This window comes from Felis catus, chromosome D4 (genome assembly GCF_018350175.1).
Source record: "Felis catus isolate Fca126 chromosome D4, F.catus_Fca126_mat1.0, whole genome shotgun sequence".
Classification (NCBI taxonomy): Eukaryota; Metazoa; Chordata; class Mammalia; order Carnivora; family Felidae; genus Felis; species Felis catus.
The window spans coordinates 15,082,965-15,102,146 of NC_058380.1; the positions used below are offsets into that span (position 1 = coordinate 15,082,965).

The 19,182-nt window shown below is 39.2% G+C and overlaps 1 protein-coding gene across 1 annotated transcript in view; it reads left to right on the top strand.

The window, feature by feature from the left end:
* TMC1 (transmembrane channel like 1) overlaps window positions 1-18,289 on the top strand; it is a 142,254-nt gene extending 123,965 nt beyond the window's left edge. Inside the window, exons 17-21 of the mRNA XM_045043143.1 lie at window positions 3,461-3,700; window positions 8,705-8,830; window positions 12,475-12,553; window positions 12,656-12,707; window positions 16,687-18,289. Coding sequence (XP_044899078.1) covers window positions 3,461-3,700; window positions 8,705-8,830; window positions 12,475-12,553; window positions 12,656-12,707; window positions 16,687-16,709 — 520 coding nt within the window. The 3' untranslated portion in view covers window positions 16,710-18,289. The remainder of the gene's footprint in view (window positions 1-3,460; window positions 3,701-8,704; window positions 8,831-12,474; window positions 12,554-12,655; window positions 12,708-16,686) is intronic.
* The last annotated feature ends 893 nt before the right edge of the window (window positions 18,290-19,182 follow it).

Consider the following 19,182-nt stretch of genomic DNA (forward strand, 5'->3'; position numbering starts at 1 on the left):
ACATGCTACATGTCTGTTTCTTGTTCTTTCGTAGCAAAGACAACAGACTGGCCTAGAAATTCATTTTCATGATCAGAAAAGCCATTGAAATGGCTGTCCTGATTCGTTTCGCTTATAATTTTGCAACTATTTAGTCCACTATGGTTCATGTTGAAATTCTTAAATATCCAAAACCCTTCCCCCTTTCTCTCATGGGCAGACCCATTACCAAAATCCCTCCACTATCCCTTTCTGTGTATTCCTCCTTTAGATAGTGGTCAAGCCTTGCTTCTTGTTGGTCTGAAGAGGACATTAGAATGTGATGGTGTTTTTTTTGAGCGTACAGAGATAATTACACCCCAGAGTTACAGAAGCAAAAGAACTATTGCTTACTTTCAGGTCAACCCTTTGGACAGATGGTCTTTTTCCTAACTCCCAGGAAGTTGGTAAAGGAGGGAGGATGTGGTTGGTGGGCAAGGTGTGAGGAGTGTGTATTCCAAGTGTGGTAGGCTCCCCCACACAAGGGGACTCACACACAGTAAGCTACTATCTTATGAGGCACAAGGAACTGATACTGGAGCTTGGTCACACAGAAACAAAAGACTATGGGACGTTTGCACTCACGTCCGTTGGTTTGTGACTGGAGACATTCAGGTACAGCTTTAGGGGTTTCTAATTAGTGGATGTTATTAAAGTCCAACTTTAAAGGTAAAATCAATTTTGGCATGTAATTGGCTGACATGATCAGTACACTTTTATGTCACGCACTTCATTTTAAAATGGATAGCACAGGGCTTCGTCATCGTATTTTAAAACGACAAACACACGTCATATCTCTATCAGAACAGGGTGTAGGGGCAGCAGAAAACAGTGAGACAGAAGATGGGTGTGGACATTGCTCCAACACTGTCTCTTTGTGTACCTCTTCTACCTTTGTCCCTGTCTGCTACCTCATTTTCTTGGTTGATCAGATGTGAATAATTTACCTGACATGTACCATGTCACTGGAGTAATAAGGAGAGCTCAATGAAAGAAGCTTTCATTGGCTTTGATCTTCTTGGAAGAAAAGCACTTTATAAGGCTAAGGTATTACAAGGATCTTGAACTGACAGATGACAGGATCAAGTGTGGGTAAGGGACTTAGTGAGCCGAGCTGATTAGTGAGTCACCGGCAAAGACAGTTTGAGCATTAGGGTTCAGCTATCACTGTGCCAGGATCTGTTTTTCTAGGTTATGGTTCTTGAACCTGTTTGTTCAGAGTGCCCATTTGATATTTATTTTGAAAATCTGAGGTTTATAGGTGCACGTACCTAGGTGTGTGCATATATACGTATACAGACGAATGATGCATATATATATATATATATATATATACAAATGTGTGTGGCTCTAGGTAAGTCTAGGTATTAAATTATATACAGAATTGTGTCTGAGGGTAAGCTAGGTTGTATAGCAGCTAAACACCACCCCCTCTCCCCCAAAGCTTAGTGGTTTACAAAGGGAAAAGTTTCCTTCTTATGTACTCTGCATGTTCAATGTGGGTTGGTAGAGGGATCTGCTCTTGTGAGTTACTCTCACTCTAGAGTCCTAGACCGGCCAAATTGAGTCCATCTGGAACAACACTGGATAGGGTAGCAGAGACATGAGAAAAAAATCCACACAGGGCTTTCAACGTTTCTATCCAGTAGTGAGACACCTCATTTTGATTTCCATTTCCTTGGGCAAAACAAATCGTATGGCCAAGCCCGGCTTTAGAAGGGAACACACATAATCATTCACAAGCGTCTAACATGACTAATATTGGCATTTGAGAATACAGCGCACTGCTATGTAATTGTCGCCCCTTACCTGAGACCGTCACTCACTCGCTCACATTTTTGAGGCTCCGGGTTCTCTCTGGCTATCCTGTAACAAAGATACCCCGTGTTGTTCCAAAGTCTATCTTCTTACTTTTTTTAATTCGTAAAATTTATATTTTAGAGAAGTTTTGGGTTCACAGAAAAACTGAGTGCAAAGTACAGAGCGTTCCCATACGCCCCCAGGCCCCCACAGGCGCACCCACTATTGACATCCCACACCGCAGTGGCACATGGGTTACGATTGATGAACCTGCATGGGTAGGTCTTCGCCTGAAGTCCGTACCATTAAAAAAAAAATTGTTTATCTTTCTTCAGAGTGTCTGGTCCACTCGTTATGTTCAAATGTCATTCAGATCTGTGGTATCAAATCCTATCAACAAGAAAATCCAGATTTGGGGAAGATTCCACTTTTAAATGAAATAGCTTAACGCTGGTTTGCAGCATTTCAATTATAGAAATAGCAGAAATGAATTTCTTCATCTAACTCACCCCTTGCCCCCCTCCAACATAATATACCAAATTCACATTGGATTGGTTGAAACAGCCTCTCTACATATGTAGGAAATCTAAACTGCTGGCCCTAACTAGAGCTACTGAGGGCTTTATCATAGCTGGGACAGTTGAAAAGATGTGACTCTGGTTATACTTCTAAAATAAGTGCACATGTATCCTCTTTTTGGCTTTGGACCAATACATTGCTATTAATACTGTTTGATGATGCTAATGGATTTTCTCATCAAAGAAAAGTGAAATTTATTTTGTTGAAAATAACCAACTAAGCCATCAAGTAAAAGTGACCTCACTTAACTACTTCCTTTTTAAAAGTGGCATTTAAAAATAGTTTTTAAAAGCCAGATATACAAAGTGGTGGATTTCCAGGACAAACAGAAGTGTAAGGAAGTAAACAGATTAAGTTAAATTAAATTAAATTAAATTAAATTAAATTAAATTAAATTAAATTCAATGGATGTGTTGCATTTTCATCTCAAACACATAAAGCTTCCTATAGATTATCAACAAAACACAGTCTATTACTGGGCATACATACATCAGCTCTAAAACACCATAGTAGCTACATAGCTAATAGGGAAAACCATCAGCAAAAGAAAAATTCATTTTATTTTTTCTCTTCCATTAAGCAAAAATTAATTAGCCCACAAGAAAAGTAATTAATCCAGATGTGTAGTTTATTCGACTAGAATGAGTGGTTTTAAGGGTAACAGTAGAAAGAGGTTAGATTTTTAGATTTATTAATTGATGATTTGAGTGTTAGGGGAAATCAAGTTTATTTTAGAAGTAGAAGAGAGAAGTAAATATATGTAACATATTCTCTGGTGTAGTTTAAATTGATTAATGCTAACAGATATAGTTAACGGACAGCATAATTGCCGTGAGAGAATCATGTATGCAATCCCTGTGGTAAAGGAAAAGATGGTAAAGTGTGCATCAAAGACGGAAATTGACTAGGCAAGTTTATTTATGAAAAGAGTTTGTGTGCTTGAAAGCGGCACTGCATTTTCTCCCTTTGGCAAATAAACATGACGTGAGATAAGCAAGGTGCCGTGTGACTTTGTTACGAAGAGACGACTTGAAGTGAGCAGAGCCATGTTTTTTCTTTCCAGGATGGGCTCCTTCTTCGCCCCCAGCCTCCCAGGCATCAATATCCTTCGACTCCACACATCCATGTACTTCCAGTGCTGGGCCGTGATGTGTTGCAACGTTCCCGAGGCCAGGGTCTTCAAAGCTTCCAGATCGAATAATTTCTACCTGGGCATGCTATTGCTCATTCTCTTCCTGTCCACCATGCCTGTCCTGTACATGATCGTATCCCTCCCGCCATCTTTTGATTGTGGCCCCTTCAGGTTCTTGCCTTTGAAATTCCATCCGGGTGTCGTTTTCTTCCAGGCGTGGAGATGGGAATGGTCACTCCTATAAGCTTTGTTTTGTTTTGTTTTTTTCTCCAAACAATGGCATTTTGGCCTGTAGAAATGAGATTCTTTGAGCGTCCAGGCTCATTAGGTAACATGGAGATTCTTAGGCAAGTGGCATTGGTTTCTTATTTGAGAATCATAAAAGGGAAAAGGATTTGAGGGCGCCAGGCTCTACCCGGGTAAATATGGATGATAAATCTGAGCTCAAAGGGGATGGCAAAGAGCGTGTTTAGGTTACGATAGTTGGGATGTGTCGGTTTTCTTGGTGCCGGGCCAGCGTGTCCAAAAGTCGGAAGGAATTTTGACGTGCTACGTCACGTCAAATAGATAATAATTAATTAATTAAAAATAGATTATTCCACAAGCTACCTAGGAAATGGGATCATCATTCGATAACTGTGACTATAAAGTGGGTCACACAATTCACAATCCAAAATGCTACCTGGTGGCAAAACAATTGAGGGTGACATTCGCTCCTATATATTCTCCCCGAACAAGGACAGATCGCTCAAGTCAGTAATAAAGAGTCAAGAGGTCTCTCTGATCCAAGCTGAAACGTCCTTTTCGCCAGTTCTCTATGACAGAGTTCTGACGGTGACACTTATCAAGAAAGCCAGTCGCTGGGATCAGGGGAATTGAGATTCCATTCCCTAAATAGGGCCCTAAAAATGAATCTACCACAAGTTCCTCTCTGCAACCGCAAGAATCTCTGCCTGTTGAGTCACTGCTCAGCATGCATTTGAGTTATTTCTCCTTTTCAAGTGAAAGAAATGTGAATGTGAAAAGCCACGTGAATGATGAGCGTGAGGCAATAATGGCCACATGTAATATCCCCGTCGTGCTGTCAGATGCAAGTTATTAAATTAAAGTCAAAAGTTTCCTTGCCCACAGACCTAAGTATAAAAGAGGCATTTCACTCTAATAATAGGCTGATTTATTATTATTGCTTTCCTGGGGGAAAAAAAATAACAAAACAAAAGAAAGAAAATGTTAAACCAGCTGATAGGGCAAAAACCACTGGAGTTCTGTCATACTCAGGAAGCTGATGCTGACAAATCCTAACCCCCAACCCCCCCCCCCCCCCACTCTGGGCTGAAATAAATAATGCAGACAGTGACATCTGGAGACTAAATATGAAATTGCAGTCTTGAAGAAGAGCTTGGTCTTCATAAATCCCTAATGAATCTCTGGGTACAAAGTTCAACAGATAAGCCATTCAAAGACTTTACTTAATTGCAAATTACCCACAGAACTAAATATCTGGGATGGGTTTTAGATGTGCTTTTGACTTTCTAACTGGAAGTCGATGCTTCTCAGAAAAATGTGTCAACGGGAGGGAAACCCAATGTCCACATGGAGCTGGATGGTGGTTACACAGGGGGCGTTGCTGTGAAAAATATCATTGAGCTAGACAGGCACAGTGGCCACACAATTTTAGCTTTTTGAGCCTAATTCTTCTGCCTCTCTTTATATCACATAGAGTTGCTATGATTTTAATTAAAAAAAAAAAAAAAAAAGAGCCTGTATCTAAGGCATAGTAGCTGATTTTAACCAAGTGTTCCCTGATTGGCAGACTTAGGCAAAATTACCGCACATATATCACTGTTTTGAGATCAAGAAAATTTAAATATTTTCAGTAGCATGTCAGGAAAGGGGTGTCTCTATCTTATTTAACTAGTCTGTTTCTCCTGTCAGTTTACTCATTTTAGAGCAAAAGAATGTATACTTCATTTATTTGTTTGGATTTAGAAGTTTGAAAGGGTTGCTCTGCCCTAAAAATGAGGTGAGAAAGCATGAATTAGGATCTTCATGGCTTGGCATTCTCAAGGATCCTGAGTTTGGGATGGTTTTGTCAGCCTGCCTCCGGAAGAGTGTCTGACTCTACTTGGCACCTGGGTGGGCAGCGAACTTGCATTTGCGGTAGGTTAATGGATGGCCACACCCACCCAATAGCACAGTGATGGTTAATCACTCCCAGGGACAGGTATGTTCGCAGGTAAAGTGGCTACAGTACCTTAGAAGACCCATTCTGTGGGGCGCGTGGATGGCTCAGTCCGTTGAGCGTCCAACTCCTGATTGGTCATCTGCATCTGGTTTAAGATTCTCTCTCTCTCCACCTCTCCCTGCTCTTGCCCTCTCTCTCTCTCTCTCTCTAATAAAACTTAAAAAAAAAAAAAAAAGGAATTCTGTAAGGAATTTGATGAGGTATTCTTGCTTGACCTGATTTGGGAGGGTGAGTTTGTCAGAAAATTATTCCAATAGGCTATTAAGTGGATTCACCTTAAACAGTTCAACAATTTTAAAACCATTTATTTTGTACCCAGATGAAGAAAATTCTAATTTCTCCCACCACATTTGCTGACACGATGCTTCTCCCCCAACCTCTCGCTAATAATTCTGAACAATTTATAATTCTCTGGGTTCTCACATACCTCCCTGCTAGCATTATGGTAATTATATTTTTATGTATTTTCATCTCACTGCAAAGGCCTTGTTATGTGTTTCTCCCAGAAAACCTGGAAATTATAAAAATGTTTCTCCTTGAAAATAAACACTTTTCAAAGGCTCCAAAGACCTGAAATAACAACCCTCCACATTTCAACATTTTGGAATTCTGTATTCTGGTTTTCTTTTTATGCAGTTTTTTAAAATAACTGAGATCAAACAATAAGTGCAGATTTATATTAGATTGTGACACTTTTATATTTATTTATTTTTTTTGTTTTAAATTGCGACACTGCCGTTGTGTTATTTATTTGCCATTATACCTTATGTGTTTATTTTTTTAATAGTGTGGCTGACTTTCAGAGGTTGGGGATAGAATATTTTCATGTCTGGGGGCACCTGGGTGGCTCAGTCAGTTAAGTGTCCAAATTCAGCTCATGTCGTGATCTCATGGTTCGTGAGTTCGAGCCCCACATTGGGCTCCGCTCTAACAGTGCAGAGCTTGCTTGGGGTTTTCTCTCTCTCTCTCTCTCTCTCTCTCTCTCTCTCTTTCTCTGTCCCCTCCCCACTCACTTTCTATCTCTCTCAAAATAAATGAACTTTTAAAAAATATTTTTTAAAAAAAAGGTATTTTTATGTCTGTGAGTCTAAGCACAGTAGAGTGTTGGCCAGTAACTTGGAGTAATGAATGAATAATGGCTATTTTTTGGACACTAAGCATTAGAGGAGATGTAGGAGTAAATTGGACACTGATTCTGGTCCTGGGAAGCTTTCAGTCCACTGGGAAGACAGGTCTGCTTATAGACTATTCTAAGCCAGGGTGGGTGGGGCCACACCCATAGAAGCTTAAGTTCATTATCATTTCATTTGACTGTAGAGTCACAGCAGACCAGAAAAAACATGGCACGCTTTGGCTAACTGTCAGATAAAAGGATTACCAGGGATTAGTAGAAGCTTCTTTAGCTTGTACATAAGAGATCTGGACTCCTAGTAAGAACACCAGACCTGGAAAGAGGAGAATCCCCAGAGATGCCAAAGACTTTGACTTTGGGACACACTGAATGCAGAGAAGACCTTTATGGGAGGGGAACATTTGGTAAAATTCCAGTTCCCCTATTCTAACCACGTCCATCAGCTTCAGACCAAGAAGCTGGGGAGCGGAATGTCTTGCCTTCTCTCATCTTTGCTTACCTTCTTACTCTCGCTGTATCCCCTATGGCTGGGAAGAAAGCATGGCCAGGTAGAATGGATGGCGACAAAGAAACCCTAGAGAAATAAATCAATATAATCTTGAATTATCTCTAAACTCCATTCCCCCTTAATATATCACAGGTCTCGCCGGGTGCAGATCTGTAATTTGTGAAGCAAAACTTAACACCACGGCAATCCAGCAACTACTTGACCACATATCTGGAATTGCTCTCAGTGTTTTGAAAGACTTTATTATAGTGAGGCCAGAGGCAAAAAAAAAAAAAATCTCATCTGGAACTTGTGAGTCATGTTTGTTTAGTAGTTGAGAGTGTATGAAGATCAATAAACGATAGTGAAACAAAAATATTAAGTGTTATACCAGCCTTTATTCTGATGATATGAAGAACTTGGTGGTAAATAACCTAATCTCTGCTCTGAAAATTACAGCTTTTCATGGTAGAATCAATATGCGTATACAGAAAAAATAACTTGACATGATGGGTATTACTTAATAATTCTGACTATTACATATTAAGATAAGACAGACATCCTGCCCTCATTTCTCTAGTTTATAGGGGCTGATTCTTACCTCAATGGGTTGAGAACAAATCCATTAAGGACTTTGGCCCTTTAGGCTTCTTTCCTTCTCTTCGCATGGTCTGTTCTTAGCCGTAGGACTGAGCTGGCGGTCATTAGAGCCTGTCCACAAGAAAGACAGTGAGAGAAAGGACTCACCCTTCAGTGTGATTACCTGTTAATAACTCTGATGAAAGAGCTCTGTGGAAAATGAGATAGCAGCTCTTGCATGGGGAGAGATACTGGATTATTTGTGGACTTGATTCTGTTAAGCTATTCTGTATGTTTATTTCCAAGGCTAATTCAACAATTAAGTGCATTCTTTATGCAGCCCAAAGGGAATGTTCTCCAACAAGGACAGCTGGCTAAGGGGTAGACTTGCGAGTTATTTATAAAATATATTTCAATCAAAATCTTAGGGATACAGCTTAAGAAAAAAACAAAACAAAACCAGACTTCTCCTAATGCTGTGGTTAATTTCCTAACTGCTCGACTGCGTGTTTACGTTGGGATACCAGTTCTCATGTCTTACCCATATGTTGATAATAACAGGTCGAAGTGCCAGGAGTTGTAGCTAAACATTAGGTTCCCAATCTGAAAGAGTACTTGGGTGGTGTTTGAGAAAGACGTCTAGTTTTCTTGCTGTAACCATGGCTTTTACATATGTTATAAATGAACTTCTCTCCTCCCCCCCCCCCCCCCCCCCACCTTTTTGTTTTTCAGTGGCAAAAATAGGATGTTCGAAGTCATTGGAGAAACACTGGAGCATGATTTCCCAAGCTGGATGGCAAAGATCTTGAGACAGCTCTCTAACCCCGGACTGGTTATCGCTGTCGTTTTGGTTATGGCGTACGTGCTTCCCCTCTCACAGGAAGAGACTCTGTAATGTCTTTCCTGGCTCCTTTTAATTTCCAGCTTTCTTAGCTTTCTCATGCTCTCTAAGGGTTGTGCTGTAACCTCAGCAAATTCAGTGCTGATTACATGGCGGTGAGAGTCTGAAATTCATGAGCCATACTCTGATCCTATTGAATGTAATTCCCAGCCATCTGCATCTGTCTTTGCCTGCCTAGGATTATAAGATTTGTTCCCAAGTAACCAAAATAATTATCAGTAAACAGCTAAAGCAAGGGAAACATAAATGCTAAATGCTAAATCTAATCAGCACATTGAGCTCCCCCGATCTCCTGGCCCCCAGCTCTTGTCCCATAAAGCAGATGGCTGTGAACACACAGAAATGATGAGTCTCTAAGTTAATATTCCCTTTGGGGACCCTATAGGCTGCATTTTAGGGCTAAAGGTTTAAGGGGTCTTAAAAACCATCATGTCCTTGTTCCTCAAAGGCTATCAGTAAGTGTGGGTCCATGATAAAATCAGAGGCCCAGAAGGGTCTTGGAAAGGTCGCTTAGTCTGTCCCTTCAAAAGTCAGAGGTGATATCCAAAGGAGAATTTGGGAGGGGGGTTTTGTTCCCTTGTAACTTTCATTGGCTTCTGACTCTTGACCAGCACAGAGATAAACTTACATTCTAAGGAAAAAAAATATATTTGCTATTGAAGAACTAGAAAAAGCACCCTGGTCCTTCCTTTCAACCCCTGAGGCCCTCCTAAATAGAAAGTCTGGTACTGTCACTGCTCGCAGTCAAGGAGGGCAAGTATGAAACCACCCTCAGAAACACTTTAGAAATAAAGCTGATGCACAGGATTTGTTTCTTAAAAGGTAAAACTAGGAAAGCTCAGGGAGAGAAATCCCGATGATTTGAAATAAATGAGCTGGGTTCTGGGCCAAGTTGTTACCATCTACTTTGTGATGATCATGGTCATGAGTCACATCAGAGAAGACAGGTTTCATCTTCAATTTTATTAAGGCACCAATTTAGAGGGACAAGATGATTTTCCCCTGGTAGGACTATAGCAAAATGGTAATAGTAAGACTCTGACAGTAAATCCAACATTTACCTCCCGCTTTATACTATGACACCTTTTTTGAAGGAAAGCCCATGGGAATAATTAAACAGTAAAACAGATTACTTTTGTATATTAGAGAACCTTGATCATTTGGTGGCATTCAGAATCTGATGGTGAATCTCTGGTGCAGACATGTTAGAAAATGATCTGGTTGGGGGCACCTGGGTGGCTCAGTCGGTTAAGCATCCGACTTCGGCTCAGGTCATGATCTCGCATTTGTGGGTTCAAGCCCCATATCAAGCTCTGTGCTGACTGCTCAAGAGCTTGGAACCTGCTTCGGATTCTGTGTCTCCCTCTTTCTCTGCCCCTCCTCTGCTCGCACTCTGTCTCTCTCTCTCTCTGTCTCTTTCTCTCAAAAATAAATAAACATTAAAAAAAAAAAAAAAGAAAGAAAATGACCTGCTGGAAGCCACCTGTTTCACCAGATGGCCCTTGAAGTGATTTTTATTTTCCAGGTTTTCGTAATACAGTGGCTTGTGGGACGATGTTAAGTTATTAAGTGGTTTTTAAAAGTCAAAGCCCCTTAGTGGTATAAATGAGATCTTGTATTAAAAAAAAAAAAACAGATCAAAGTTCATGTCAGATTTTATGAGTATAGTCTTACCTTAGTAAGAGACAGATTTATTTCTAAACTGAGGAGCAACATTGTTCTGATGGTTGAAGGTTGACTAAGTTGTCCCAAGAGTGTGGAAGAGGAACTAGTATGGCCTATGTCCAGGCACTACCCGTATATTAATCATTGCATTTCCATGATAATCTTAAAAGGTTGGCCTCATTAATCATATTATTGCTATCACATGGAAGATATGCCCCAAATCAAGTGGCTGATAAGTCAATGCAAGCTCATGTCTTATTTCCCATCTATTATTTCCCCTAATCATTTGAAGCACCAAACAGTGAGTTTGGAATGAGTGGGAATAGACAGAAAGGCTAGAAGCCACTTGTCAGGGATGGTCTACACTCAGGGTCAGCACATTTTTCCTAAAAGGGCAAAATAGTAGATATGTTAGGTTGTATGGGTCAAAAGGAAAAATTGAGGATATTCTGTAAGCACTTACCTAACCATTTAAAAATGTAAAAGCCGTCTTAGTTCATGGGCCATGGAAAACAGGCTGGGTGTCCGTTTTACCCTGGAGATTATGGTTTGCCAACCCCTCATACAGACTGTGCAGAAGAAAGTTGGCAGGATACAAGGTCAAATAGATGTCCTGCAAGGTTGATTGTAGTTCTGAGGTTCTGATTTAAAACCCAATTTCAGTTTATTGCTGGTTTGATTTTTCAAATCCTGAGATGTCATCTTCTAGTTTATGGGGCTCACACAATTGGCCTGGCTCTTTATTACCTTTAATTAGAGAATGTTACATGTTACAAACATTTTGAATTTCCCCAGTGGCTCATACTAAATCAGCTTGGGTGATTTTGGGATGACTGAGTAGAATTCAGGGTTCTCTGCAGCCAGGTTCATTCCTTTTGGAGACCAGAAAATGATTTATGAAGAGTGTTTATTTAAGGTGCATCACAAGACAGAAAAAGTGGCAAATAAAGAGAGAATTCCAGAACTGCAAATGACTTGGGAGGTCTTTTGCGTTCACCCTCCAAATCCAGGCACTTTTCTAAAAAAATCTTTATCACACACACACACACACACACACACACACACACACACATTTATTGAGCACCTACTTCATAGCAAATAGTATATGCCAAATGCTTTCGTGTATGTAATTTCATTCAAATTCCCATCACTCATATAAAACATAAACAAACCCAGCTAAACAATATCAATAATTGTGTTGCTAGCACCAGATGGCTCGTAAAGGGTATAATCTGGCATGGTTGGGGAGTAGAGGAAATGTGTTTAGTATCCAGTTATTTGCAACAAAGAGCAATGCCAGTTACCTTTCTTTTAATGCATTTTGTTTGTTTATTTTGCTCTAAGTGAAGATAAACATATTTATTTTTACACAAATGTTTGGCTGGAATTTGCTCTTTCTAGAAATGTAAATGTCAGTTAAAAGCCAAGGATATTCCTTTATAAAACATTTTCGTTTCAAAGAAGGGAGAAATGCAAACAATACATCCTATGGAAAAAAATATCTGTGTTAATTGACTATGACTTATGAGGATTATATTCTTTGTTGTGAAAGCCAAAGGAGGGAATTTAAGGCAGAAAGTCAATTTCTTTTTTATTCCACAGATTCCCTAAGCTTCCGTAGATTTTCCATTCTCTTGGATGCCCTTGGCATCAATTTGAAATGTTACTTTTAATTATAGTTTAAACTGATGTTAATACATTTCCAAGAAGATACAATTAGGCAGCGAGGTATGGTAGATTGATGCTGTGGAAGAGAATCCTTGAGTCCCACCTTCCCAGGTCCGGCTCTACTAACCATGTTCCGAGTGCATTTTTTTTTTTTTTTACTTCTGTGTACTTCAGTCTTTTATCTACATTCTATGATTTAGTGAATGTAAATTTCAGAAGAATCTCAAACTGAAAGCTACCATATATTTTATTATTTTTTAAAATGTAGTTTGACCATCTATTATCTCAACGCTACTGCCAAGGGCCAGAAGGCAGCGAATCTGGATCTAAAGAAGAAGATGAAACAGGTAGGATACAATTTATTTTATAAAAGTATCATCTTTATTAATGTCAAGTAGTAGGAAACACTGGGAAATCTCACGTCCTTCTCTCCTTTTTGTATTGTGTAGCAAGCTTTGGAGAACAAAATGCGCAACAAGAAAATGGCAGCTGCCCGAGCAGGTTGGAGAAATGTTTGTGATTGCAAAATCTCCCCGCTATGGATAAAGTGTTCCTCCTTTTTTTTTCTTTCCAAGTGGGCATTTGATGTGGTATACCATTACTGCCCTGAGTGAGGCATTCCACAATTTTTACTGTTCACCTTTTGAGACCCTCTCAGCTTTTCCAGTGGAGGAAAGGCAAGGGAAAGAAAACTTGAAAAATGGAAACTTAGCGATAGTAATAGACAGGTGACTTTGCAAATTGACAGAAGAAAAAGACAACATCCACATAGTCATGTACAAATAGCAGACACAAATGCAGACGTTCTGCCCCCTGGGGCCGTTTTTATACATAGATGGATACACCAGGAAGATATCACTAGGCTCTTCTGAGTTCACCAGTGTTGGTTTCCTGGAGCCTTTTCTAATTCATTAATCTCTCTTTTTTTATAACCTTCTTAAGTTTTAAACCATTAAAATAAGGCATACCCTTATTTGCCAAAATTCCCGATACATTCTGCATTCCACATGGGAAAGTAATGTCTAAGAACCTCAGGGAACATTTTTTCAAACTTTTCCCTCATTCTTAACTTTAAAACTCTTTATATTACTAGGGCTTTCCCCCCTTGTAAGTACTATAAGTCAGTCCGAATTGGTTTAAGTAGAAAAAAACTTCATTAGTCCACACAAATGAATAGGAGAGTGGTGTGGATGGCCTGAGACCACGTTTTATCCCAAGTTTAGAAGTGAGCAGGGCTGAGCCCCATTTCTTTATGGTTCTTTCAACACTGCTCTCCCTCCGTGTCAGCTGACCTTTATGGCGACAGGAGAGGATGTAGCAATTTCCAGTGCTATGTCCTTAAATTACATTTGTCTTAGATGGTTTTTCCACCGTAAAGCTACTTGTTTTTTTTTAATTGCATTAGCATTTTTTTTCAGCTGTGACAAATTGTAAAACCTTTAAAGTGTACGATGCGACGATTTGACATGCACATACATTATGAAAGAGCTCCCACCACTGAGTTCATTAACACATCCATGACCTCACATATTTACCTTTGTGTGTGTGTGTGTGTGTGTGTGTGTGAGCCCTTAAGTTCTACTGTCTCCGCAAATTGCGATGTATACAATGCGGTATCATCAACTATAGTTCAACATGTGATGCATTACCTCCTCAGACTTCTTCATCTTACAACTGAAAATTTGTACTCTATTACCAAACTCTATTTCCCCCACCCCGAAGCTCCTGGGTTACCATTCTGCTCTCTGTTTTCATGAGTTTGCCTTTTTTTTTTTTTTTTTTTTTATTCCACATGTAAGTGACACCATGTACTGTTTGCCTTCCTCTGTCTAGTTTATTTCACTTAGCATAATGCCTTTCAGGTTTATCCACATTGTTGTAAACGGCAAGATTTCCTTCTTTTATAGGTTGAAAAATATTATATAATTCTATATCTCTATCAATCTATCTATGTATATCTATATCACGTTTTCTTTATCCATTCCTCCATAGATAGACTCATGTGGTTTCCATCCTTCCATGCTGCAATGAACATGGGAATACAAATTAATGATTTCATTTCTTTTGGATATATCCAGAAGTGGGGTTGCTGGAGCATATGATAGTTCTATTTTTAACCTCTTGAGGAACTTTCATACTGTTTTCCATACTGGCTGTACCAGTTTACATTCCCACCAGCAGTGCACAAGGGTTCCCTTCTCTCCGCATCCTCCCCAGCATCGGCTGTCCTTTGCCTTTTTGATAGTAGATATCCTAATGGTGTGGGGAGTTATCTCATCGTGGTTTGGTTTTGCATTTTTCTGGGAGTGATGTCGAGCATCTTTTCATGTACTATACAGATATTGGTCATTGATAAGTCTTCTTTGAATAAATGTCTATTCAGATCCTTTGCCCATTTTAAATTAGGTTATTTGGTTTTGATGTTGTTCAATGGTATGACTTCCTTGTCTATTTTGGATTTTAACCCCTTCTCAAATATGTGGTTTGCGGATACGTTCTCCCATTCCATAGGTTGCCTGTTCGTTTTATTGATGATTTCCTTTGCTGTGCAGAAGCTTTTTAGTTTAATGTTTATTTTTGCACTTGCTGCCTTTGTTTTTGGTGTCAAGTACAAAAATCATTGCCAAGACCAAGGGCAAGGAGGCTTTTTCCTAGGTTTCCTTCTAGGAGTTTTATGGTTTAGGGTCTTACATTCAAGTCTTTAATCATCATGCATTAACTTTTGTGTGTGTTGTAAGATAGGGGTTCAGTTTCATTCTATTGCATGTGGATATCCAGTTTTCCCAGCACCATTTATTGAAAAGAATATTCATTCTTCATTGTATATCCTTGGTACTTGGTCAAAAACTAACTGACCACATATGCATGTGTTTATTTCTTGTTACTCTGTTCTGTTCTAGTGATCTTGTTGTCTGTTTTAGTGCCAATGCCATACTGTTTAATTACTACAACTTTGTAATATAGTTTGAAATAAGGAAGCATGATGTCCCAGCCTTGTTCTTTCTCAAGATTGCTTTGGCCACTAGGGATCTTTTTGTGGTTCCATCGAATATAAGAATTTTTTTTTTTTTTTGGTCTATTTCTTTGAAAATGTCTTTCGAACTTTGAGAAGGATTGCACTGAGCCTGTAGATTGCTTTGGGTGGTAGGGACATTTTCACAAAATCAATTCTAATCCATTAACATGAAATTTCTCTCCATTTATTTGTGTCTTCTTTAATCATTATATGATGACCTTCTTTGTCTCTTGTTACTACTGCATTGGCTTAAAATGTATTTTGTCTGAAATAAGTATAGCTGTGCCTCCTTCTGGTTTCCACTTGCACAGAATATCTCTTTCCATTTTCTCGCTATCAGTTTACATGTGTCCTTAAAGCTGACGTGAGACCTTCGTGGGCATCTTTTAGTTTGAAGCACGTATGTCACACATATCTGTGCTGTTCTTGTGTTTGCTATAGATTGTGACTATAACTTAACATCATCAAATTCGTGTTTAGAATGGTGAATGAAGGGGCACCTGGGTGGCTCAGTTGGTTAAGCGTCCGACTTCGGCTCAGGTCATGATCTCATGGTTTGTGAGTTTGAGTCCCATGTTGGGCTTGCTGCTGTGAGCGCAGGGTCTGCTTTGGATCCTCTGTCCCCCACCTTCTCTGCTCCCCACCCCTGACTCTCACATGCTCTATCTCTCTCTCTCAAAAATAAAGAAAGAAACATTTTTTTAAAAGTATCTTACAAAAAAAGAATGGTGAGCCAAAAGTTCTGACTTTTAAGATCTGAATTCTAGGTAAGGCTAGTTTTTATCTTCATTGCTTTAAAGATATAATAGTATAGCATGCTATTTATTTGATATTTTCCCATAATTTTTACTTAAAAACATATACAACCTTTGCAAAAGCAGAGGCTATCTTATTCATAGTTGTTTCCTCAGAACTTAATACAGAACTTTATTATATAACAGTCATTCAGGAAAGGCCTACCAAATTTCTACTGGCCAATAAGGAACTCTTTTATTTGAAAAATTTAAAAAGAATAAATTTTTATATTAATTATAAAAACAGTGCTAAATATAAAAAGAGCAGAACTTTCACTCCCTTGTAGAGTAAGAAATATGGAAATATTTTGTAGGTAAAAATGCTAAATAGTATGGCAACCTGGAGCACATTTGGAAGATACAGATTTCAGACCACCTCATTCGGAACATTAAGCACACTGAAGGCTAATTTTTTAGAAAATGTTTATTTATTTTTGAGAAAGAGGGCATGCGCAGGAAAGGGGCAGAGAGAGAGAGGGACAGAGGATCTGAAGCGGACTCCGTACTGACCGCAGAGAGCCCTGTGTGGGGCTTGAACTCACGAAACCCGAGATCATGAGCTGAGCCAAAGTTGAACGAATGCCCAACTGACTAAGCAACCCAGGTGCCCCTGAAAGTTAAATTTTGATTTGTTGCTCCTTCATCTTTTCTCTCTCTCTCTTTTGAACAGCTGCAGCAGCTGGTGGCCAGTAGCCTTCCCAGGTACGCTGGGGGCCCAGAAGGACTCTTCGCCTTGCTGTTCAAAACCAGCCACTTCTGAAAAGGGCAAGAACACAAGCATTGTGAAGTTGCCGGTCCCCTCTTCTAACCCTGATGTATCGTCAAGGTCATGCTGGTCAATCAAGGCGTCACCAGTCTTAGTTCAGCGAGAAAGATCTCCACCTTGTTCCAAATTCAGGGATTTGTTCCCCTACCACCAACTTTTCCCCTGACTTATTTCCCTGGCTTTTCTTCTAACTAATGGAATTTAAAAGTGGATGTGATTCAACAATACAGGTTACTGGTTTACCTGTTGGGTTAATTAAAAAAAAACTTTGGGTATATGGACTTTCATCTTATACCCTTCTTCTGCCTTAGTTTTCTTTGCCTGGGAACAGAAATACTTCACCTCTTTTTACCCTCAAAGTTAAGAAATATCTTTATCAAGTAGTCACTGTAATTATTCATTAACTCGCATTTTGAAACCAACATCTTGTTTTTCCATTTTTTTTCCATCTCCCCATCTAGGGCCCCCATGACTATACACCCAAGATTTTTTATTAGCTGCTGGATTCAGTAGGAAAAGGAATGGGCTTTTTAAAAGAAAAATCCTAAGGGAAGTAGGGGCCTGATTAGCATTGGATTGAAAGTCTCTCACCTTAGACAACCCACCTCTTTATGAGTTAAAAACAAAAAAAGGCATTCTACATGATTGCAACTCCATCACAGCTTAATCATGACCTCCAAGGATCACATTTCCTGAGTTTAGATTCTAATATTCCATAATTTGTCTTTGCTTTCTTGTTAAGGTTAGGAAAACACACACTTTCACAGGGGGCTTTAGTTTATAGATGTGTTTAAGGGTTATCATCTGTTTAAACTTTGAATAGCAGCAATCAATGCCCTCAGCCAGCCTTGTTGTGTGACTTCAGTTACATATGCGAACCCACAATGTCCTTTTCGCGAGCTGAGCCAATTTGCCTGCCATTCTCTGCAAGTGACTTGCTGGTTTTTATTACCCTGTCCGTGAGTTCCGCCTTCTTTTCACTCTTCTTCTGGCCACAAAAGGATGTCCTGTTCCTCTGCCAATCCGTGTGCCCATCACTGCCATGACACAAATTCAAGATTTCCTTCCTCTGGCTCACTTTTCCCGATTAGCCTCCATTCCCAAACTTGAGAGGTTTCCTTGGACCCTACTGGCTTTATTTCAGAGTCTATTATTTATATAGGTTTTCCTGTGCTTTTTTTAACAGTACTTTACTGTCTCCTGTATGCATGCATCGTCTTTCCTATCCAGATTGTAAGCTCCCTATGAGCAGGGATCATATCTTTTAACTCTTTTGTATGCCTAGGATAGTGCTGTGCACAGGTAGGCACTGAGCATATGCTTATTAATTAAATTGAATCAATTTAACTTGCAGCAGTCACACTGTGAAACAAAAACTTGTGTTATCTGCATGAAAAGTGTTATTATGATGGAAGAAATGGAATTATCTGTTGCGATGCAGGGTTTCTTGCCTCATTCGATTATAATGCAGATAAGTAAATAAAGTTAGTACTTATTTCTACTTGGATCATTTTGTACTGTGTAGTAATAAGATTAGAGAATTGGTGTACATGTGTTGCCAAATTTACAATGTGGATGACACTCCCTTGTTCTTGATCTACTTCATAAGAGAAGTGATGAAAGCTGACAAACTGTCACCCAAGGACTTCATCTCCTAAAGGCAAGGTAGGCAATGCACTTTTTTTTTTTTACTCGAGTTGCCATCTGTCCCCATACAAAGTTATTACAATATTATTGACTATATTCCCGATGCTGTGCATTGTGTCTCCATCACTTACATATTTTATAACGGAAAGTTTGTACCTCTTCAAACAATGTACTTTGGGAACAAACGCTCAGGGTATAAGAAAGAATTCAGACATGACATTCTAAATTTCAATCTTTGTATACATTGAAAATTAAGTTGGATTTTGATTGCACCTAAATACTCCTCTGATTTAAGCTAAGCATTTTTAGAAAATTTAACCCTTTTCGTCTCCAGAGAGCTGGCAAAAATATTTCCATAGTACTTACTACATGAACAAGCATCTGAAATGGTGAGTGCCGTTTCCAAAGCTGTTTGAGGACAATTTGGAGACTAGCCTTGTACTGAGAAGGTTCTGATTGCTATGATTTAGTTCTCTATCATTATTTCTCTATATAATGATCAAAACCATAGGAAAAATTTGAGAAGACAAACCTAACCAACCAACCAACCAACCAGACTGCACCTTTTATTTTTTTTCTAAGAGGAATAAAGAACAAATTCTGACCAATGTATGTGAAAACTAAATTTACTTTTCTGCAGAGCTTCGCCATTCATTTGAAAACTGAAAAACTGCATTTCGACACATTCTTTGACTTATCTCCTTGACTTCTGAGAGTAGCACATAGTGTAAACCATACCTAGGGGCTCGTGTT